The 24,728-nt window shown below is 37.4% G+C and overlaps 1 protein-coding gene across 3 annotated transcripts in view; it reads left to right on the forward strand.

The window, feature by feature from the left end:
• Positions 1–24,728, forward strand: part of JAK2 (Janus kinase 2) — a 95,321-nt gene that overhangs the window by 36,733 nt on the left and 33,860 nt on the right. For all 3 annotated transcript variants that reach the window (XM_082301055.1, XM_082301057.1, XM_082301056.1), the window contains 7 exons: positions 3,598–3,743; positions 7,949–8,199; positions 18,682–18,805; positions 19,582–19,699; positions 20,106–20,251; positions 21,540–21,861; positions 23,754–23,873. In XM_082301055.1, the coding sequence (XP_082157181.1) occupies positions 7,980–8,199; positions 18,682–18,805; positions 19,582–19,699; positions 20,106–20,251; positions 21,540–21,861; positions 23,754–23,873 (1,050 nt within the window). In that variant the 5' untranslated portion in view covers positions 3,598–3,743; positions 7,949–7,979. The remainder of the gene's footprint in view (positions 1–3,597; positions 3,744–7,948; positions 8,200–18,681; positions 18,806–19,581; positions 19,700–20,105; positions 20,252–21,539; positions 21,862–23,753; positions 23,874–24,728) is intronic.

Below are 24,728 nucleotides of genomic sequence, written 5' to 3' on the forward strand. Positions count from 1 at the left end.
CAGACCAGATTAGCAAGGATACCACATCGTATATGCAGAATATGAATACTATTGTTATCTTCTTAAGATTTTAAACTTTTTGTAGCATAACAAGCTGTGCTGAGCACATGTTATGAGGAAGTTTAATTGTGCTCCTTTTGTCTGTGTATTCAAACTGAGCTGCAAAGACTGTAATTAAATACAAAGTATACATGTTAAGCGTAAATCAAACAAACTAGCCAAAATAATTTGAAGCAGGAAACTGACTGGCTTTTTTTTTTAGTTTGGATTTAGAGGCAAAAACTTTATTTTGGTGGTCTTGCAACAAGATACATAATACCCTTTAGAACCTTGTGATGTTCTGTTACTACTGAGTAATGTAAGACGTCTTAGCACTTTTTGTGATACTTTGCTGTAATCCTTATCTCCTGTCGAGTGAGACCTTCAGACAAAGTTTAATTAGAGAAGCTCTCATTGAGTCATGAGGTGCAGAAAGGACCCCCATGCCTTCTAAACTCCTTCTTGGAGAGGAGCTTAGTGTGGCTGGATGCAATCTTAGCCCCAGACTAATAGTTTTAAGCCTAAGAAATTATAGGGTTGTGATTAACCTTTGTACAACTTTGTTCCACAGGATTAAGGCAGGCAAACCAGACATATTTATATAAAAATGAATTATTTACTATAATAAATTATTAGACATAAAGATCTTAATCAGAATTATTTACTATCCAGTATAGAAGCTAAATTAGGGTAGTATAGTGTACTATGTCAAAGCAATTATATTAAAGCCATTCTATTAAAGCTAGTGAAGAAATCCCCTGAAAATTGTTAAGTAGAGATGGATGTTACTTACCCATAGCACCTACTGTGGACAAATCTGTTTCACTTAACCTGGAGGAGTAGAGGGGTATCCTCACCCAAGGGAGGAATCTCCACACACACTTCAAGGAGGGATGTGTTAAAAGAACCTGTTTGAAAGTTGAACTGGACTCTTATAGTGTAAAGTGATTGTCAGTCATATCCAGGCCAACTGTGTCACCTTAGCATTTTTAGATGAGGATGCTTTACCATATCTACCACATCTTCACCTCACTATCAGGATGTTTAACTTTGGTGTTGATGAGTCAGACTGGTTTTAGCATAATTCAACACCAAAAGTAGCATGACATGCCCCTTTTAGTTCACCACAGATAGCTTTGGAAAATAGGGCATTGTTTTGAGTTCCATTACTCCATTCCAGGCAGAGCATCCTGCTACACCGCCTACCCACCATCACGTGGGAAGGGTTTCATTACTTATATTCATTTAAATTCCTTGAAAGAAGAATGTGTGTATAAGCAGATAGAAAGGGTGCTCACTGCTGTCATCTTTGGTTTGCTGGCAATAAACATTCTGAGTTGTTGGGAGACTGCCTATGTCTTCAAGGCCTTGCTTGTCAATAGAAAATGCTGCTTGATCTTTCTTCTTTCACTAGTAAACTGAGTAGTTGGTGACACAGGCACAAACACTAATTTTATTTATAGCAATTCTGAAGGCTTGTTGAAATAACAAATTCTGTATTGCGTTCTTTGCAGACAGTGGCAACTTGGAGATGATGGACTAATTTATTTTGACTGAGATTCATTAGACTCTTAAGTTAATTTTGGAACTGGGCATTTAAATCCTTGCAGCTACCAGAAATATAAGCTGGTGTAGACTTGAACAAATAGACGGAAGGAGGAAATGGGGGAGCTAGGTCACTGACAAGATGGGGCACTATGAGATTGGTACAGCAGCTCTGCTTCTGAAAGAGTAAGTTGTGTCAGATGAGACTTACTCAGTCTGAAAGTGTGTGAACTGAATAGTTTTATAAGGCCTTGATGCAGATCCTGTAAATGGGTATGTCAGTGTGCTGAAGAAAAAGTAGTTGACTCTCTCTTTAAAAAAAAAAAGAAAAAGGTAGGGAGAGAAAGAAAGAAATACATTATGTGAACCTCTTCAGCCTGGAGTTTTTAATCTCTGAGTTTCCATGCTTCTTGTTCATAGCTATAAGCTGCCCTTTCTTAAGCAAGCAGTCATTTTTGTTTGTCATATGAAGAATAGACTTGATATTAGGCTGCTTTATTGATTTTTGCCTTTGAAATGCAAGATGCAGTGTCACTGAGGCTATTCAAAATGTTGCAATCCTTATTTTGCTGGGTTTGTGGAAAAACTACATGGTTAAACAAAGTCAAATAAAGTCTTCATGCAGTTTCGCTCAAAGTCAGGAGCCTCACGGGGAATTATGAATGGTAGGCAGTCCTGAGCATGGAACAGTATTTTCAAAATAGAAAATAATTTAGAATACCCACAGTGCCCCTTGATCTGAAACCTGTGTGAACAGGTGGTGGTTCTCTGCTTTATTTGAAGGTTGTGCTCTCAGATCAGTGTGCATGGAATGTGTGCTCAGTAGGTCAGAGATAGATGGGTCTCCCCCAGACAACCCCTTCCTCTCTCCCTCTGGGACTTCAGCACAGGTCTGGAAAACTTGCACTGACTCTGCTGGCCTTCAGATCAGATGCTGGTATGATCTGAAGCACTTGGAGGAGGTGCATACAAAATACATAGCTGTCCAAGCAAGGCAAAAGTGTCTCTCTTTAGAGCTAGTTTTGCAAGAGGAGAAACAGTAATCATTGCCATCAGTTTGACTTCTGTGGGGAAAGAAGCTGAATTGAGAACTGCTCATTAAGATGGGTTCTTTTTTGGGGAGGGGAGAAGGGAGGGAGTGTGGTATTCATGACAGACTCAGTCAACACAGCACATGGCACTGAGGAAGCTGTGTTGATATCTTCACTCCTGTTCAGGGACAAACATAAAACATAAGAGTTCCCCCATTCTGAATTCTGCCCCCCTTCAACTTCCACGGTATTCCCCCCCCCCCCCCTTTTTATTCAGTTTTTAAATTAATTTTTGATTCTCTATCAGGCACTTTCCTGTGTTGAGAAGGTCACAAAGGGAATGTATATATTTTTTCACTGCTGCAGGAAGCTGCTGTTGTGCTTAAGCGCTTTCAGATAGGGTTTCCTGCAACCACAGAAGTGTTGCACAAAGAGAGCAAGGGTGGGTGTGCCCTTGTCCTTCCTGCTACAAGTCAGCTGGTCTTCTACATGAATTGAAATGAGTGGATATTGTCAGTTTTCAAACAGAATAAATGGTTGTTGCTAAAGGGACATTGCTACATGAAGTGAACATTCCGTGTCTCGTTTTGTGATTATTTTTCCTTTTTCATTTCTGTTTTCTTCATGAAATGCTATCAGCAGTTTTCATAAACTGATGCTGTATTCACAGAAAAGAAAAACGTATGCAAAGAAAAATTGGTAATTACATTTGAAGTCAGTTATCTGGCTTCTATGCCAATTTCTTGCTAGAATTGAGAAGCAGTCTCAGTACCAAAAATGTGGTTTAATTTTTTTTTAAATTTTGTATTTTAGACAGCCCAGGTTAAAAAAGTTCTTGTCAAAGATGTCAGGAATTTGGGCAAATAAGATAGGAGGCGATCACTTTGTCTGTATCTAAATGCAGATTTGAATTCTTCAATAATCATGCATTATGTATTGTTCACAGCCATTAACATTTTTTAATATTGTGTTTTTATTGCAGATACATTATGTTCCACCTCTGCCTGTGTGCGTGCTTTGTCTGACTTTCTGTGGATTCCTGCAGCAAGTGGATGGCTTGTGACATGCTTATTTAAAGGGCTTCATCATTCCCATATTTAATACAGAGATCTCTCAAGTGATAAAAAGGTAATTAACTGTTGGGGATTTATCTGTAGTGAGAGGATGCTCTCATTTTTGAACCTTTGAAGTTGTACCTTTGAAGTGGTATGGCTAAAGACCCTGGCTCAGGAGGCTTCCCTTCAACAGCCACCTATTGCCTCAAATGCTCCCCCCCCATCCCCCCGTCCCCCCCCCCCTCCCCCCGCAAAGAAAAAACCCATAAGTTGAAAAACAATCTTCAGAAGGCTGTGAATGCTGTGTATTATTAAATCATGAGAATTTTGTATGTCCTCCATGCCTTCCGTAAGTCATGATTTTCCATCTCATTTACCAGTTTCTTGATGGCTGACTTAAAAAGAACCATATGAATTACTGCAGCCCAGTGTGGCTGGTGAAAATAATTTTCAGATGCATTGGAGGAACAAACATCAACAGAGAATTGTATGTGAACATGTTCTGTCATAGATGCTGGTGATTGTGGTTAGAGCAATATAGGGAATGATTAATCTTATCCTTATACTATCTGGATTAGGAACATAAAATAATTCTATTGAACCAAATAATCTGTTCATCAATACCAGAATCACATCTTTCACAGCTAGTGGTTTTCATCTCCAAAAGATCATCTTTGTATCTCAGATTTTGTTACCTAATCCTACTTATTACATGGATAATTGGGTAGGTCGCTTTTTTCGTTGAGTCTTCATTATGTCATCCACTTAAAGATGTGTGTAGACTTGGTATAGGTTTTTGTGGCAAACAAATACCTTTGTGGTACTGATTAATTTATCTACAAAAGTCCCATTCTCAATGTATTAAATCCGTTCATATAGCTGTGAGAATTATTCACATTCTTTACAGAAACACAGAAATTCTTTTGAATTGCGGTATGATAACAAATCTGTATTACCCAGAAAATTATACTCAATGTGTTCTGCAAACAGGTTATTGTCTCCCAGTATATTTAGTCTCAAAATACTTCACTTCATCAGAAAATAGGTTGTATTTTAAGTATTCTGGATCAACAGCAGTTATTTTCTTTCGCCATGTTTTATGTTTCTGTTGTGCTAGTATAGTGGTCTCTACATGGAGCAAAGCAGGGAAAACCAAGTGCGTCCAACTAGAGACTTGTTCTGCTAAGACATACAGGTGAAAGCTGTTTTGTTTTGTTTTTCACACCACCAGCAAGTGGGGACCTTGTGTTTCAGTTACTTTGAATGTGAGGCTCTGTCCATATAACTGCTTTAGTTACATGATAGAGGCCAAGAAAATGTTTTCTATTTTCAGTGAAGAGAATGATGTAGGAATATTTCTTGGTTTAATCTGTTTTGTCTGCACTTTGATATAAAAGACAAACTTGAAACTTGAAAATTATTTTAATTTGAAGTCATGACACAGTTTTACAAATAGTATCTCTTGAGATTTTTTCACATTGTCACATGGAACCTTTGAAATTAGTGCAACAAATAGAATGGAGTAGAATATTCTGCTACAGTATTTACATTTTTTACTGCATTTTGTTGCTATTTCATATTCTTAGGTGTGATTAAGCAAGGTTCCCTTCTTGGTTTATTGAGTTTTTTTATACTGAAACAAAGAGGGAGTGATGGGAGTTTTTTGAAAGGACAAATATGTTGTAAATACAGACTTTATGAAGGAGAGGTAGGCACAAGTGTGTGTGTTTAGTACGCTTCTGAAACTGGCCAGGTTTTCAGTTAGGTTTACAAATGATATTTCCATTCAGTGTTGGACAGACATAATACCAAGTGACCAAGATGAAAAGATCTGTCAGTTCAGGTGAAGGTTTGAACAAGCAGAGGATTAATATTGGAGTGTATTGGGAAAACTACTGTAGTAATTAAAGACAGCCTCCTGTGGAAATTAAAGCTGTGGGTTAAAGCTGTGAATGTTTTATAAAAGCATGTTGTAGAGCACAAACATTGTATCTTGCATAATGTTGACACAGGTAGTGAGAAATCTTTTAAATGTAATGTTTCTAGCAATGTGGTGGTTATTTTCTTCTAAAAAACAGTATTTCCTTGTTAAGACGGATGCTTTTTTCTTTAGTTAAACACCTACCTGTTACCTGTGCTACCTTTGGAGCGAAAAGCACATATCTTCTCATTTAAAGGTGGCTGGCTCTGTAAATGAGACACAGGGAATCCATATGTCCCCTACATAAGGGCTTAAGAAATGTAATGAATGACATTTGCATCTAGACATTAATTTTTGTATATCTGTGTGTTGCTTAGTTTGGGAAGTAAAAGGGTGCATTTTTCACTTGGTGACAGTGTCTTTTTTCTTTTCTCTTTCCCCCAGAATTAGCATAATGGTACACAGTTTTATTCTCGTTTGTGTAATTGAATATTTTTGTCATCTCATAACTCTAGAAGTTAATGTTTTCCTTATTTAAGGTGTTCAGTCTTTTTTTCTTGCTGTTATAACTGTTGCGATTTCCATAGCACACATCATCTTTAACCCATATTAAATATTCATACACTCATGCTTTCTTAAGTAATTGCACTTAGGAACAGAAAATTTAAAAAAAACCCCAAAACATGCTCCGAACAGCTCTTTTATGACAAAGGAACGTAGTTCAATACATACAAAAGCTGTTGAAAATAATGCATTAAGAATGTAATACTCATAAGCCTATGCAAAACAATAAACATATTTTTAACTTAAACAGGTAAATTTTCAAGTACAATATCTTTATTAACCATTCAATATCTCAGCAGCAACATACAGACCCTTAGTGAGTTTGGGAATGACGCCAAGCTGACTAGTGCAGCTGAAGGGATTGAGGCAAGGGACACCATCCAGAGGCGCCTTGACAGACTTGAGAAGTGAGTCCAGGGGAACCTCATGAAGTTTGACAAGAGCAACTGCACCTGGTCTTGCATCTGGGTTAGAACAATCTCCAGGATCAGTACAGGCTGGAGGATGAATGGATTTGAGAGCAACCCTATGGACGAGGACTTGGGGATCCTGGTGGATGAAAAATGAGACATGAGCTGGCAATGTGCACTTGCAACCAAGAAAACCAATTTTATGGTATAAAAAGAAGCATGGCCAGCAGGTCAAGGGGTGTGATCCTCTTCTCCTCTGCTGTGCTTTTGTGAGACCACACTTGGAGTCCTGTGTCTGGCCCTGGGGCCGCTAGCGAAGGAAAGACATGGACCAGTTGGAGTGAGTCCAGAGAAGGGCCACAAAAACAATCAGAGGGCTGGAGTCCCTCTTCCATGAGGAAAAACTTAAGACAGTTGGGCTTGTTCAGCTCAAAGAGAAGGAGGCATCAGGGGGACCTTATTGTGGCCCAAACCATTCTTTGATTCTAAAAAATCAAATCTTATAATTGTCTTGTTTAAACCTATTTTCATGCAGAATTCATGCAGAATTCCAGGTGGTAGCTATTTGGAATCACTTTTAATAAAAACAAGCTTTTAGACTGTGATCAAAGCCTTTGGCATAAACATGGATTATACCGATTAAAATTATTATGGAGTCACAGAGAAGCAAAGACATTCTTCAGCTGGCTTTTGGAATATGCTGTCTAATTTCATGGTTTTAAACCTTTTTTTAAATTATCAGATATACCTGTGGTTACTTAATGCATTATTAAAGTCTTCTTTTCTTTGATTACATTTATCAGAAAGGACTGTTAGCTTGCGAGCAGATTAAATGATTTTTCTGGAAGAGGGTGGTCTTGGAAGATCTCCCATTCATAGGTATAAACCAAGTCTTTTAAATTCGCATCTCAGCACTTGTTTTTTGAAGTGTTTGTTTACAGTGAAAACTTAGCTTAAAGGTGCTATTTCTGTCCTTCCCTTCATCGTGCCAGTTTGTGACCCAACTAGTTATTTTGTCTTGTAGGTTTAAATTGGGAATAAAATGAGTTGTACAGATCTCTTTTGGCTTTCAGGTTTAAGTAGCATGTTGCAGTTGGACAAATGAGCACATACTGTCTAAAATCCAGTGAAAAGTGATAATCCTCTAGCTGGACTCCCAGTTAATACTTTGTTTTATCCTGTAATACTGTCTGTTACTTTTCCTCCAGGGTGATGTAGTAAATCAAAGAGAAACTTAGCTTTTCATAAACTGCGTAAGCCATTTTCTTGTATTCAAGTTTTAATGTTTTTTTTCAGTGTCAGAACAGTACTGTTATTAAGTAGGAGTATTACAGATAAAACCAAGTACACTTAGTCAAGAAGTTTTTCTTATATTTCTTTCAGACAAATGCTCTGAACAGAACGAAAACAAGCTATGGCTTGTCTTACAATGACAAATATGGAAAGTGCAGCAACTTCTACTGTCCACCAGAATGGTGACATCCGTGGGAGTAACAGTGCGCCCAAGCAGACAGAACCATTGCTTCAAGTGTACCTTTATCATTCTCCTGGGAAGACAGAAGGAGATTACCTTCAATTTTCAGCTGGAGAATATGTTGCAGAAGAGATTTGCACTGTTGCCTGTAAAGCCTGTGGTAAGTATATACCTAACAGTTGATCTAATGAAGCAGTGAAATTCAGCTTCATGTGAGAAAGTTTTAACAATCCAGAGCTCATCAAAATGGTGGCATTTAGACTGAAATGCTAATTTCTCTGTTCTTTCAGAAGTAATTAGCACCAGATTGTAAAACTATTCCCGTTAGAATGGTTGTGAAGCTGAATTGGGTGACTGCTGCATTTTTTCAAGTAATTTAAGGGTATACCATCCTTTAACTGAAAGTCTTCTTTCGTTGTGCTGAGATACAGTTTGAATAGTTAAATCATTGCAGGAGCTGTAAATAGCTTGAATTACTTCCTGATGCAGCCCTGCAAAACAGATTGGTCCTGGAAGTTATGTATATGTTGTATATTACACATGCTTATTAATCACTTTGCAGAAGGAAATTGTTCTATTAGATATAACATGACTGCTTGTGTGTGTGGTTAATGCTCTTTGTAGTAGTTTAGGAAATCAAGTGTGACTAACATGGTGGTATATTTTAAATAAATAAATAATACATTGATATCTAAGTATGCCTTTGAATTGTTACATTTACCCAGAGTCTAGCATAAACCACTGCTGAAATCTGTAGTAAAATAATTCAAGCATACATTTTGTGCATGCATCTTCCTTTCTTTGCAAAAGTACATTGAATTTTTTAATAAGACAAAGGAATTCCAATAATCTCTGGGTATGAAAGTGACCATCTTTTTGTTCCTCATGTGTGCACACACAAACATGTACACAGTCTCTCCACATGTTGCATTGGGTTGTCAGTGTTACAAGGCTGGATTTCTCTTTTAGCTTTCCAAATGTTGCATTTCAGGTGCAAATGAATTTAAAAGAAGGGCTTGTAATTCCAATTACATGCTTAAGAAAAGACTGGATGTGCCACTCAGTTCCATGTAGTTGACCTGGTGTAGTTGACCTGGGGTGGTGTTCAGTCATAGGTTGGACTTGATTTTCTCTAAGGTCTTTTCCAACGTAATTGATTCTGTGATTCTGTGAAATACTTGTTTCAGTGGGTCACAATTATGAAGCTGCTGACTCTGACTGTACAGTTTTTGTCTCCGAACGATCTTAGACTTCTGTGATTTTATGGCTTTACTGTTTCTAAATATAGTTGTAATGACTTTAGTTTAGGGAGGAATCTGTCATTTTTCTTGTGCTGATAAGTTTCTTGCAGTGACTGAGCTACATGCTCTGAGTTGATAATTTATTAGTATATGCTAGTTTCACAAAGATTCTTCTTGGTTTAAGGCCTATTCTTCCTCTTAAGTTCTTTAGGTGTTTCAGAGTCTGACTAAGGTTGGAGTTCAGAGAGTTGCTTTTCATGTAACAGGAGAATTTTAGATGGATAAGCACATATGACGAGTTCAGTAGAAATGCTGCCTCGTATTCATTCTGGTAGACCAGGAGGAAATTGGTATTTGGAGGTGTGCAAAACTTTAGCTTTGTGAGGTTCTTTTTCTCTAATGACCTTGTAGGTTGGAGTTTGACAGATGGACCTGGGAGTTTTCTTGAAGCTAAGGTATCTTTTTGACGGTGGCCCCCTGTCATGGGCAGAGACACCTCCCACTAGATGAGGTTGCTCAGAACCCCATCCAATCTGGCCTTGAACACTTCCAGGGATGGGACATTGACAGCTTCTCTGGGCAACCTGTTCCAGTGCCTCACCATCCTCACAATAAAGAATTTCTTCCTGATATCTCATTTATCCTCACAATAAAGAATTTCTTCCTGATATCTCATTTAAACCGACTCTCAGGTTGAAGCCACCAGCCCTTGCCCTATCATTGCAGTTCCTGATGAACCGTCCCACCTCCACCTTCCCTGCAGACCTCCTTCAGATAGTGGAAGGTTGCTGTGAGGTCTCCATACAACCTTTTCTTCTCCAGGCTGAACAGCCCCAGCTTCCTCAGCCTGTCTTTGTAGGGCAGGTGCTCCAGTCCTCTTACCAACTTTGTGGCCTCCTCTGGCCTTGCTTCAACTGTTCCATGTCTTTCTTATGTTAGGGGCACCAGAGCTGTTCCAGATGTGGTCTCATGAGATCAGAGTAGTAGGGAAGAATCGCCTCCCTCGACTAGTCTTTAGGTCTTTTTTTGGGTAAAGTTTAAATTGTTTTCTTTAGCTAGAATCTTGTGACATTCCTGGGAAAATGTGCAGCCCCTGTCATGTATGATATTCTTTTCATCTACATCAAAAACATAGAAAATCAAATTCCTGCTAATTTACAAATCCAGTTAGACTTCATACTCTATTACCTGTTTTGTCAGACCTCACCAGCCTCTCAAGACTTCTGGGATAGTTTCTGGTTTGCTAGGAGGGCTAGTACTCTTAACTCCTATGTGTACCCTCTTATACTTGACTGTTTTAAACATAATTTTGTATGAACAGTACTCCTGATCAGGTTGTTTTTACAATTTTCTGTTGCTTCAGCTTGGTTCACCACAGTTTCTAAAATACATCACTAGTGATTTATACTTGTACGAAGGAATTGTTTCATCATTTAAGACTTTATCCTTGTAGAGCTGAGGCAGACAAAGCCCTTTGAAAAGTGACTTCTGCCTAGCAGATACTAGGGTGGTACTGTACAACCTTCTTCTCAAAGGATCTGTAACTTCTTTTTTTTCTGAATTAGTGGAAAAGGATAAAATGGCTGTGGGTTTTTGTTCTCTTTCATAACAGTTATTAGTGCTTAAATCATGTGGCATTGCTGCTTCTTTTTCTTTTTTCTTTCGTGTTTTTTGGGGTTTTTTTCTGGGAGGTTTTTGTGGTTGTACAGCAGAACACATATGTTTCCGTACGGTCAAATAACATTTATGTCAGCAAGACTCATCTTTCAGGAGTTAGCTATGAGTCAGAATACTTCATAAGAAGGGAGTCATTCAGGTGGTAAGCAAGACTGAAATGTAAAAAATTTTGAGTTGTTAACTTTGTGATCTGAACAACTGACCTTTTGATCTGATCTGATCTTTTGATAGCAGAGCTGATTACATCCAAGTATGACTGTTATTAGTGGCAAGCAGGACTCGATCTAGGCAAACATCAGCAGTCAGAGACTCTTGTTACGTCCCTTTCAAACACTTCAAACAGTTGAAGGATTTCCAGTCGCTGCCGACTTGACATTAGATCTGTTGTATTTGGTATATATTGGCTATAAAAACATTAGTCTGTCTAAATATTATTCTGCCAGTTTCATACATGCACACAAGAGGTCAGCCCTTTTTTTTTTTTTTTTTCAATTTTATTTGAAAACAGTTTTCTGGTTTTGGAAAAATATAAAAATATTTGTGTGTTTGTATTTTTTTATAAGGAAAACTGAACATAAAAGTGAATATCACATCTCCAAACAGAAATGAAAAAATAAGTTGTCTTGAAATTAAGTTTAAATTGATGAGTCAGTTGTGGTTCAGTTCTTGTATGTTAGCTAGTTAATTGCCAAGTAAAATGTTAGAAATGTCACACCAAATTGAAGAAAAGGTATTGCTCTCAGCCTGAGGGGGAAAGTGGTATTAGAGGAACTAACTGATGATGGACATGAAATATGACAGAGAAATTGTTCTAGAGGTTGCAGAATCTTTGTGTTAGGTGTATCGTCTAAATTCAGAATCAGAGACTTGTTTTCTCAAATCGTGATCTTAGACCCTTTAATCTTCTCTGCTCTCTGCCAAGTAAGTAGAATTTCTCTTCTAGGCTCTTTTTCATGTCTTCACAGTCAATTTATAAGACTATCAAGCAGTGAAGGCCATTTGAACAGAAGTTTAAGTAATGATTTGAGAAAGCCACCAGAGTGGTGCAAGAGAGTCCTAATAAAAACTTGATGTGATGTTTTACAGCATAAATAAACATGATTGTTAACAGGAAAGCTGTAAACTTCGTTCATAATTTGTCTTTTATTCAAATTCTAAATTATGAAAAAATCTAGAAATCTGTTTAAAAATTAGCATGTGTAATTGAAAATAACGTGAATTTTGTTGTGGTATAGGTAAGTCAGATACAGACTACTAGAAACATCTGAAGTCTGAATTTGAATCTCGAATGTGTTTATTTGTATACAGAAAGAAATGTACTTGATTTGTATACTTCATTACTGTTACTATGCTGTATCAGTAATTTTGTAATAAGATAATTCCCAATGTCTTTTAAATGGATTTCAGAGATTTTATCATTAGACAAAGTAATTAAAAAACATAAACAACTTTGGACTGTACACAGTAACTTAATGGAATACTAAGTTATACAGAAGATGATTATAATATGGCAAAATAATTTTCTTTTAATATGTAAAATAACAATTTGTTTATTTATTCCATTGGCTGAATAATATGAGTAAAAAATATGTGCATCACTTGTATGTGTAATCCAAATTTTTACAGGATTAAAGTTAAAAAATTGAAGATATTTTTAGGTAAGTGAGTTTGTAAATCATGGTTCAAACAGTTACAGTTACAAGCTTTGCATAGTTTGGTGTTAGGCAAATAAATTTGTGCCATGTTCTTGAAAATCTTAATAAATTAGTAGCCAAGTATGCAGAGATAGCCACTTTAAGTGTAACCAGAACATTTGAACACCAATGAAAAATGTTTTGCTAATGCAGGAACATGATATTGTGTAGCATCTTGATTTCTGTCATGGCTTGTCCCCTGGTGTATGAGAACCCTGAATTTCTGTAGAATCTATCTGACTTTATCTACTTCTTGATAGACTTTTGTTCTTATATCCACATCCCTTTCTGTTCGGATTGGTAAACTCTGTAATCTTTTTAATGGAATATGTAAACTTTTAAATCTTTTTAATTGAATCTGTAAGCTTTTACATCTTTTAAAAACTTTTTAATTGAACTAGAATCCCAAGAGGGAACAAGTTTTGAAATTCTGACAAGGTTGCTGAGTTTTGGACAGCTAGCAGTTAACAAAAGACCTTGATTCTGTTGAGTTCGGGTGGCGGGGCTTAATGTTGATATCCTGAAACTCCACCTAGGAACATTTTAATTCTCACCATCTGAATTGCAAATAGGTTGGAAGTTCCATCGTATTTCCCTTGAAAAATGCTGATCTCTCTTGAAAAACCATAAAACAGAAGAGAATTTTTAATTATAACTATGTAAAAACACTATTACAAAGCATTTTGTGTGACAAGTGCTGGCAGTGTTTGCAGTTAATTAAATGTTTTCAAGGGAGAGACTGCATTGCATAATGGGATGATTTGTAGGACCTCTTTACTTGTATGCTTTAGAAGAGATTCCTTGCTACTAGCAAGGGAATTCTAGGCCAGTTTTTTCTAATATGCTGAATTTCCAGAATTGACATGACTCAGGGTTCACATGGCTCTGAGTTATCATTGAGCGTAACTGTTCACTGAGGGTTGGTTTTTCTGTTTGGTGGTTTTGTTTTGTTTGGGGGGTGGGACATGGGGAGCGGGGGTGTTTGTTTGCTTGTTTTCGTGAGGTGGTGGTGTTGTTTGGTTTTTGTTTGTCTTCCTTTAGATGATAGCCTTTCCTGAAAATCCACACAGAACATGCACCCCCCTACTGCTCCCCTGCTAGCTGGGGAATGAATTAATCAGAATTCTCTTTTTCCAGGAAAAGAAATACAAGCTTTGATTGACTATTCAGAAAGCATTTTGTTGACAGGATAGTGGCATTGAATGGGATGTTAAGGGTTTGGTAAGCCTCCAGTATGTATGAATGATGAGTGCAAGATACTATTTTAATGTCAGAAAAATCAAGCAGATTTCCATCTGGTATGTGCAAGGCTACATAAGTTTTAAATAGTTTACTTGCACTTGTGTGAGAGCTAATGTGTGTATTAGACCTTTTATATAGAAAATGTGAGATCTTTAAAATTGCTTTTAATCATTCAAGTAACTGCTTTTATCTTTTTATGTCTAATAACTTACATGCTTGAATTGAGAGTTTCATATGACAGTAATTCTATTGCAGACTCTGCATGGCTTTCACATTTCATAGTGGTGTCATGGCTTGTGATTTACACTTTCTGGTTTTTATCTTTTCTTAAAAGCAGGGCATCAGCTTATGAAAAGGCACAGTATGGGAGAAAGGATTCCTAGTGCCAACGGAGGAGGAGATACAGAAAAACTGTATTTTCTTAGCTGCTTCAGGATAAATGAAGTAGTGAGACTTGTCTGGATGTGAAGCTCTAAAATCATAAAGAGGAAAAGAAGAATCTACTATTTTTTTTTTTTTGGGGTTGAAGCAGAAGTTTGAAGTATAAACTTATGCTGTGTTGTAGTCTTTTGTGATGTTACTTGACAGTCTGTATAGCATGACAAGGCTCCTTTCTTTAGCCTTATGTAATAAATAAATTGTAAAGAGATCTTCTCATTGCAATAGTCCAGAAAATTTACTTGTTAGCCCTTGCTGGAGAAGCAAAGCAGAGAAAATTCTGATTAAGTATATCTGAGTCACTATCTTCTCTCCTAATTCATCACTGATTGAGTTGATAGCATGGTTAATGCAGTGCAAAAATCCAAGGGAGGCTTTTCAGTAACTGTTGTGAATAGCTTTTATGATTTTACTTGTGGTGAAAAATACATTTCTCCTAAGTTTTCACTGCTGTTGACATGTCTAGGCTTCAGCAGAAGACTTTTATTCCCCATGCTAGTTTTTCGGTTTTCATTGTTTCTAGAGAAAACATTTAAGTACTGTGGTTATCACCACTTGAAAATTAATAGAAATTAACCTTCAATTAATAGAAATGGTAAGAGTTACATGAAAAGAGAAGTTTCTGGCCTCTTTGCTTTAGTCAGATTTTTGGGGACAATTTTAAAGACGTTATTTAATAAAGGGATTTGCTCTGTTTTATGATTGTTGAGCATTAAGTGTAGCAAAGCAAATGCATAATTCTCAAGGGGAAGGGATAAAAAAGTGAAACTCCTTTTCTTGAAAAACATGTATGATCTCTATGTCCTTGAACACTGTCAGTGAATGGTGCAGGTTACCATTTAGAACTATAAATGCCAAAGTATGAGGGATGGAAGGGTACACAGTTTACTTTTCATACAAAGGAAGAAAGAGGAGGGGGGAGAGGTTAATATAAATATTTCTGATTTTTAGGGGGAGTACCACAGTCATGTCCCCTACTTGGTTAAAGTTTCAGAATGGCAATGATATGATCTTGAAATATCTGTGGGGTTTTTTGAGGGGTGGGGTGGCATGGTGGTTGTCGTGTCTGTAGTGTATTTGGTGAAATACAGCAGCTTAGCATTTGAATTTAAGAATACTATTTTGAAATGTTCTCTTGTTCAATCTGCTTACATGGGATGGTTAGTAGTTTGGGTAAATGTATTAGTGAGACTAGGTAGGTCTCACTAGGTATATAGGTAAGTACTCAGCATTGCCCTGAATGATGTTTAGCATAGTGATTCTTACATGCATTGCACTGTAATTGATCTGAAATTGTTTGGGATACAGACACCAAACTGAACAATATTTTAGTTGCATGGGGTAAGTTTCTTTCTAACTCCATAAAAAATTTCTCAAAACTTGGATGGATCAAATATGTCTTATTGTGCCATAGATTTGCAACATTTAGAATTACAGCCAGTCTTTCAGTTACTAATCCCTTCAGGTTTTTTTCTGTGGAGGTTTTGTTTTATTTTGGTTTCTCTTTCGTTGCCTTATGTAATTATTTTCCATTTCTCTAGTTTCCTTAAGTCTATGAGTCCTTTTCATAGAAAGTCGTGTTAGTACTTGCAACTCTGGTATGTTTTGCAGAGCATTGGTTTAAGAAGGTGTCAGATGATTAGCCTACAGATTTCAGCAGTTTCATCTTCACAACTGCACAATAGAACTCTAGTTCTTAGCCCTCTTACTGAACCCCTATAGGGGCAAACCGTTTTCTGTATCAATTTAATAAACTAGTTGTTGTTTAAGACCAAAATACGTTTTGTTCCAAAGGGTTATGTAGTTTTGTATATGAAGTTGATTGGTTGTTCGTTCTTCTGATTGTCTTACATGCAGTTTAGATGTGATGAAAGAAATGTGGGGTCTGCCCCCTTCAGTAATTACCTAGATGTTGTTTAGAACAGAAAGAAATAAAGGATTTTTTTTTTCTTCTGGTTTCTTGTGAGAATTTCAGTTACTTCATTCAAGTCTTTGAATAAGGGTGTGGGTACTTTGCCTTTTCCCAGAACTCTTTTGTCTCTTAAGGTCGTTTAAAGTTATTTCTGTTGTCTTTACCTGTTCTTTTTTAATTCTTTTTTTGTCTTCTTACTCCAAATGTATTGCTTTAGTGTAAAGTTTTCTTTAGATATGACCTACTGTGACTTTGACATTGTAATTTTTCATCCTCCTCTCTGGCCTTTAGGCCTGTTTCTCTTCCTATCTTTAATTCTAAAGACAGAATATATGTGTCAGTACTTGCAGTTCATCCTTTCGTGCTGTCAGTTTTCAGGCACTTAACCTGTTTTCCAAATCTAACACTGGCATCACATGGATGCATAACACTGCAGCACAGTATAGTGATTAGGCTGTGTTTCAGCTGGGAGCCTCAAAGCCAAATTAAAATTCTGGTGCTGCTGAACAGTTGATGTTCAGCTGATTTCTGTAGTTTCGGATTAAGTAGGATTGCTTGTCAGTTATCAGTAGCATAATTGTAGTGGTTTGGTCCAAAATACTCATTACTGTTTACCTTCTGTGAGATAAGAATTAGGAGAAATGCAAAGCAGGCACCAAACTTGAAAGAATATAAAGAAGTTTATTAACAGACCTAAAAGAAGAAAAAAAACCCCATACCACGCCTTCAGAACACTTCTCCCTTCTCCCAGTGACAATGTAAAAAGACAACCCTTGAGATGTTCAGTCTGTTTACCACTTCCATAATAACCTTGTTCAGTCCATTTAGAAAGAGAAGTCTCTCTTGTCCATGCTATGAAGGCATTATCACAACGAGACAGCCGCCCAGGTTGGTTCTCTGCTCGCATGTGAGTCCCTTCCCCCCCGACTTGTAGCTTTTCCCACAACTGCTTTCGAGGGTCCAGTCTTGAATTACTGGGGTACAATTTTAAGGTTGAGCCATTCAGAAACAAAAGTTCTCTTCACCCATCTCTGGAAGCATATTTCATCTCTAAGAACAGAGGCCCTTCTCCTTCCCTGGGAGCAAAAGGTCTTCCTCATCTTCATCTCTAGGACTATCTCTGGGAGCATCTCTAGGAACTGAGGTCTTCTCCTTTTCCATTTGGAGTAAGAGTCCTCATCGCTTCCATCTCTCCCTGTTCAAATTTCTCATGAAATTACAGCTGCTTCAGCATCTGCCTATCTCAGTGCAGGTGCTTTTGCTCACAAGTACAAGTTGAATGCTCCACCCCCCCATGCCTTCATGAAATTACAACGGGTACTCTGATACATCATAGCTTTACAACAGAATTTCAGCTTTAAGCATCTCCTCTCTCTCTTCCCTCAGGTTTTCAGCTCTTCCCAGCACTAAAAGGATTAATCTCACCTCGGCCTTGCAGCTGGAATTTTGCTTATCGCTGTTGGTCACATGATCTTTGCCGGGCAGAGGTGCAGCTTCAGCTGAATCTTGGCCACACTGGAAAGGGGGAGCTGCCTGTCTGCCCATAGCAGGGCTGTGGGGGGGCGGGTTCCACAGGTGGAACAGGGCCCATCAGCTCCAGGATGGCCGTGGCCCGGCCCGCTGGCCCCCACACGGGACCCGCAGCCACCTGTCCCAGTGCCGGAAATGAGACAGAGGGAGCTCTGCCCGGGGTTTGTCTATTCCTAAGTGTGGATCGCAGAGGCGGTCACAATTTAAGTGGCTAAAACACTTGTCTGTATTCAAGCTGGCCATCTGATAGGTTCTGTCAGGTCACAGAGGAAGCTGTAAGCACCCCTTTGCAAGAGCATCACTTCCAAGACTATGCTTGCGTTAACCTGTGACAATAATTCAAAGTTGTTGAGGGGAAAAAAATATTTTCCCCTCCTGTTTTATTTTAATAATATATGTTTGGGTTCGTTCTAAACTGAATTACTAAAATGGAAATGGCTTGTGGTTGTCCTAGTCATTATAACTTTGTGTCACTTTACTTCTAATTTTTATGTCAATCTGAAGTCTTAAAATCAGTGCTTAGTCTTAAAATCAAAGCTCAAATCAAATGATCTGATTTTGGAAAGGCAAGAAAAAAAATCTACTGTTGTAAGCTGTTTCTAAACCAAGAGGCTAAGAAGACGTTTTATTAAAAGCCATACAGAGAAAGTCTTGTAATATAACAGTGAGGTATAGGGCAACAGGTGAACAGAGTCTTCAGTCAGAAAACATAAAGGAAGAATGAGAAATTAAACTGGCAAAGCAGCCTGGAGGTTATGGGATCATGATTGCTGTGTTGTTGGCAATATTGATACCTGCTGCTGGTAGCAGTAGAGCTCTGTGGCAATCTACTTTTAACCCACAGTATTTTTTTAATACTTTGCGAAAACACTTTCCTATAGATGTTTGCTTCTCTGTTCTTCATGTAGGTATCATGCCAGTGTATCATAACATGTTTGCGCTCATGAGTGAAACAGACAGAATGTGGTATCCCCCAAATCACATCTTCCATGTAGATGAAACAACCAGACTCATCTTAATTTACCGGATAAGGTAATATTCTAAAGAAAATGTTACACACTTTTCATGCTAAAAAAAACTGTGTGAGAAAACACAACCAATATGATATTTAGTTGAGCTGTAGTTTCTCTTAGAAGTTATAGACAGATTGCTGGTGCTTTCTGGGAAACAGGGAGCTAAAAGAATCAAAAAATATTGGAGTGATATGAATTATGTACTTTATTAATTTTATCCGTCTGGTTTACCACTGTCAGATTGAAGAAACAAACAATAAAAATACAGCAGAAGTAAAAATAGTACCTTTCTTATAATGATACATCTCATCTCCTTTGTGCTTGCCTGTTTGAAATGCAGAGTAATTACCCTGTGTAGTCATGCATGTTTCTGCAATACAACCATTTTTCCCTAACCTTATATTTGAATTGGGACATCTAAAACTATCGTCACAGTTTTCCTTTTGTTAATTACTTAGTGTCTTTACATTGTGTAATTTGGCCTGAATGTCTCTTTAGGAACTGTTTCAAAAGAAACTGGAAGACGCTAATAAAATTCTCTCTGCTCTGATTAGTGAGAATAACTTAGCAAAAGTCCTTATTCCTATCAGTACAGTATATCACCCTGCCTAAATACTGTAGTGCTTTAAAACACCAAGAACTGCTGGATCTGAAGCCTTCATTGACTAACTGGGGTTTCATAGTGGTCCTCCAGACCAGCCAGCACTAGTTTCATGTATATGAGAGCAGTAATGTCTGATGTTGGTAACCAAAATGTCTGTTTATTGATGTTTGCTTAAATTTATTTCCTACCAGGTTTTATTTTCCCCACTGGTATTGCAGTGGCAGCAACAGAGCATACCGGTATGGCATTCTTCGTGGTGCAGAAAGCCCTGTCCTTGACGATCTTGTCATGTCTTACCTATTCGCACAGGTATGATTTGCTTGGTTATTTTTAAATGCAGATTGGTAAAGGTTATTAGTATTTATTCCCTTTCCATCTTCTCCTAGTAATTCTGTAGGCTCTTGAAGGCTTGAAGCCCTCTCAAGCTCGAAATTAAATTCCATGTCCTATTGTGTATTTGGAGAGATGAAGTTCAAAACAGTGCTTTTAAGCATGATAGCAGCTGGTATTCCTTATGAATAAGTACATGTTTTTGTGGATGAAGTAGGTCATTCAGTCTTTAAAAAACTAAGCCAATAAATCCCCCCCAAACAAACCAAACATAAACAATCAAACAACACAACAGCAGCTCCCCCCAGCAACTGCACCCCAAATCCTTCTTCTTGATAAACAGCACTACTACAGTTTTCATTTGTTTTCTTGCATTCTTTCTCAGTGGCGAGCTGATTTTTTGGATGGATGGGTACAGATGCCTGTTACTCATGAAACACAAGAAGAATGCCTTGGAATGGCTGTTCTAGATATGATGAGAGTGGCCAAAGAAAAGGACCAAACCCCAATGGCCATTTACAATTCAGTCAGGTGATTCTGTCATTTGTAACTGTTTCACGTCTATCTGATGCCTAAATGTTGTATTTTTGCACATTAGTATTTAGGAGGAGGTGTTCAGCTGTTGGCAGTTGATGTATTCTAATGGTTACATAAATTTACCTATTGTGTAAACTAGAAATTAAAAGAAAATTTGTGTAATGATGGCCATTCATGATTTGGAGACATGGATTTGACTCTCTTAATGAAAGGTAAGGCAGCAGCTTCTTATCTGAGAAAATATGTAAGAAATAATTCGAGGTGAAACGCCTTCTGAATGTCATCAGATCCAACCCCCCATGTTCCTGTCAGGGCCAACTTCAAAGGTAGATGAAGTGACTCAGGGCCTCATCCAGTCAAATTCTGAAAATGTCCAGATGTGGAGATTCCCCTGTATCTCTGTGCAGCTTTGTCCTGTGCATGACCACAGAAAGATTTTCTCTATACCTAATCAGTCCACTCTCTGATACCGATAATCTTCTCTTGTCCTTTCATGTTATTAGGAGATAAATCATAGAACTTGAGCCTTCTTTTCTCTAGGCTGACCAAATCAACTCCCATATGCCTCTTCTCTCATGTCATGTGCTCCAGGCACTTAACCATCTTCAACAGATCTCTGCTAAACTTTCTTGAGTTTATCAATTCGCTTGGGTGTATCAATCCTATCAGTTTCTGCTTCAGCTGAGTTAATTCTGTCCCTGCTTGGTACTTCGTTGATGTTCGTTTTTTAATAAAACCTAGTGGGAGAAGTTAGAAACAGAATGAGGCCAGCTCGTTGAGGGTAACAACTGCAGCTCTTTCACGTCTTGATACAGACTATGGACTGTGAGATAGGAACTTCAGTGAGACCCAACCACAGTGTTGTATTCTACCCACCTGTATTTTCAGCCAGGAAATCTGTCATTTATCCATGTAGTTGCCGTGCAGTATCCTCTTCACAACTTCTACACCAAACAAAGCAATTATGTAACTTCTGCTGCCTTACCTCAGAACTTCACTAATGAAAGAACAGACATCTTTGAAGTTATGGAAAATGCATTGTGTTTTTTATGTTGCAATTGAATGAGGGTAAAAATGGAAAATAGAAGAAGACTGGGTTGTGTTTGAAAGAACATATTACAGATGTAGGAGAGGATCTCTGTTATCCTACAGCTGAAAAAATAACGGTACATTTAAAGGAAATAGTATTTTCAATGTTGACTTGTTTAGCACAGAACTAATTATCTTTGCTGGATTTAATGAATAAAATTAGTAACCTTTTTTTCTGGTTATGTATTCACAGCTACAAAATGTTTTTACCTAAGTGCGTGCGAGCAAAAATCCAAGACTACCACATTTTGACACGAAAAAGAATAAGGTACAGGTTCCGCAAATTTATACAACAATTTGGCCAATGCAAAGCCACTGCCAGAAACTTGAAACTTAAATATCTCATAAATCTGGAAACCCTTCAGCCTGCCTTCTATTCAGAGGTTTTTGAAGTAAAAGAACCTGGTGGAGGGCCTTCTGGAGAGGAAAGTTTTGCAACCGTTGTAATAACTGGAAATGGTGGAATTCAGTGTTCAAGGGGAAAACTTAAAGACTGTGAGACACTTGGAGAGCAGGTAATTTTTTATAATTATTTTAATAACTGAGCAGTTTGTTACGGAACAGAATAATAAGCTTATTTTGGAAGTTCTGATTTAGCTCAAGCAAATTTGGTAGGCAAATTTTACTTCACAATAATGATACAATTTCCACATGGCTGAGGATCACAGAAATATGTTGACTTAAACAGTGCAAAATTTTAAAATTAGTTTTTTATTGAAATACTAGAAGAAAGTTGTGTAATACTTCTCTGCTTGACATATAAAAAATGTGGAAATGTAATGACCATGGCCCCAGGTGTAGGTAAAATGCAGAAATTCCCCAAATTCTCTTTGAAAACAGGGATCTAAGGACTCCAAACAGGTTAATTTCCCTATACCTCTTTCCTGCTGCAGTTGGATGCCTGCCAGTGCCTCAGTTAGCAAATTTAAAGTGACATCTCTGTGAGTGTGGAGTCCATATAGTCTTTGTTCAGGAATTAGGTGCTAAATGGTTCCTATTGGATTAGTAATGGTTCCTAATGCCTAGTAATCACGTACTGCTGCATTTTTATTTAATGGTATTATTTTGTGTGTGTATGACTTCCCATCGTGACTGTTCATTATGCTGAGTTTGCCAAAACCTGATAGAAACTCAAAGCAGTATGCGTTGAGAGTGCGGGAATTTTCCAAAGGTAAAAGTAAAGGCAAAGTGGAGCATGTATGAGTTTTTCAAAATAATTGCTTCTGTTTGGTACTTTTGATTCATAATATATAGCAGGTAAGATCAAACTATAAAAGGTTGTTATTTTTACAGGTTGCTGTAATAATTTGTAAAAATGCTATATACTAGTGGGTTTTTTCAGTATTTAGCAGAAAGTAAACCTGATTACATGTCCATATTTTTTAAAGTGTGGTGTTCTCAGATTATTTGTAGACTGACAATTACCTCATTCATAGTTATGTATCAGCCCTCTGCCTTCCCTAATTTTCCTGTAAGTGCCAGTTGCTCTGGCAGGAGCTATCATAAATGTCAGATTTTGCAATTTCTGGTTTAAGGTGTGCAAAATTTAGGCATACTATGCTGTTTGGGCTTGTCAACCAAGCCTTTACTAAGAGTAGTGTTTGAAGGAATAATATTTTTTACTAAAGATCGCCAAATTATTTTTTCATGGTTAAAAATATTATCATTCCATTATTGACACTGCATATATTTTCACTGGTAAAGAAACTTTATAAATAGTTTGAAAACTGAATGAATTAATGCAGCTGGTTGTAAACATGATCATAACTTGTTTCAGTAAACTTTACTGATGAATTGTCATTCAGGTACTGAATTGAAAAGTAATTTTTATTTATTTGTATGTAATGACACATGTGGAATAGATTGTGAAAAAATTTGTTTTGCAAGTTGACATTTTCAACAACCAGATGAGCAAGTAGATAGGACTGAGAGGACAACCATTTCTTACACTTCTTCATTCCTACTACAGATTTTGCAGCTTGTATCACTCTGAATGAACTCATGACATTCTGTATTGTTAAAAGGCTTTGTAAACATGTTTAATCAGGATGCCAATAATATGCTCACAAAAAAAAAGCCCTCTCAAAAAAGTGAACAAAATGTTCCACTGTTCACAAAATACTACAGAGCAAGGAAATATCTACAGTTATAAAAACCCAAACCCATATGTGGATATTAATGTTCACAGTTCCTGGATCCCTGTCTGTTCTTTAATTTATGTTCCTAGTGATGATTCCATAAAGAAAAAAATCCTTTATTTGCCTGTAATGACATGTTTAAGGTTTTATAATCATCTTTGTTGCTTGCTTATGAGTTCAGAGTTGTGGGAATTCCAATGCTGCAAATAGGTGAGGCTTTTAAATTGCCATTTATGTTATTACTGAAATTATATAATATTTCTTTGCAGGATTTACAAACATACTGTGATTTTCCTGATATCATTGATGTCAGCATTAAACAAGCAAGCCAAGAAGGCTCCAGTGAGAGAAGAATTGTCACCATTCACAAACAAGACAGCAAGAATCTGGTCTGTTTACTTTGGTTGCTGTTCTTTAAAATAGATACTGCTTTGAGCAGGCTGTGTGATTGTTGTACGCATAGTATTGTATAATCCATGACCATGTTAATTAAGCATGAGATAAAACTAAACACGTATCAGCAGTGTAAGTGGTGTATCAGAACACTAAAGCTCTTCTGCAATCAAAGCTGTGTGCTTGGAATGAAATTGAAGTAGACATTTATATGTGAGGAAAATTTCTGGTACACAGATTGGTTCTTTTGTTTATTAGTCTTAAACCTGAGTCCGTGGTTTCAGTTCTCAAGTGTGCTGTTTCCATGGTGTCCTGATAAGCTGCCTGCTAGAGACCAACATATTGAAAAAGGCTTCAAAATACTCTGAAGCAATGATAAAATAAAATAAGTATCAGGATAAAATGAATGTCATTGCTTTTACTGTTTACAATTCTTTGAAGAAGATCTTTCAGAAACTATTTTATACATAGATGTAAAAAGTTTTTGCTTTAACTCCAACCTTGCACTTGACTCAGGTTTTCTAGCAGGTATAACTGTCACAGAGTTGTGGAGTGGGCTGACCCTGGCTAAGCACCAGGTGCCCACCAAATCTGCTCTAATCACTCCCCTCTTCAGCTGGACAGGGGAGAGAAAATATAATGAAAGGCTTGTGGGTTGAGATAAGGATCTGTCCTTATCAGGATCTGTCCTTAAGGAGCACTCACCGATTACTGCCATGGACAAAACAGAATTGTCTCAGGGAAATTAACTGAATTTGTTGCCAATCAATTCAGAATAAGGTAATGAGGATAAATCTTAAAAACATTTTCCCACCACTTTTCCTTTCCCTGTGGGCCGGCTTTATTCCTGA

Source organism: Coloeus monedula (genome assembly GCF_965178545.1).
Source record: "Coloeus monedula genome assembly, chromosome: Z".
Classification (NCBI taxonomy): domain Eukaryota; kingdom Metazoa; phylum Chordata; class Aves; order Passeriformes; family Corvidae; genus Coloeus; species Coloeus monedula.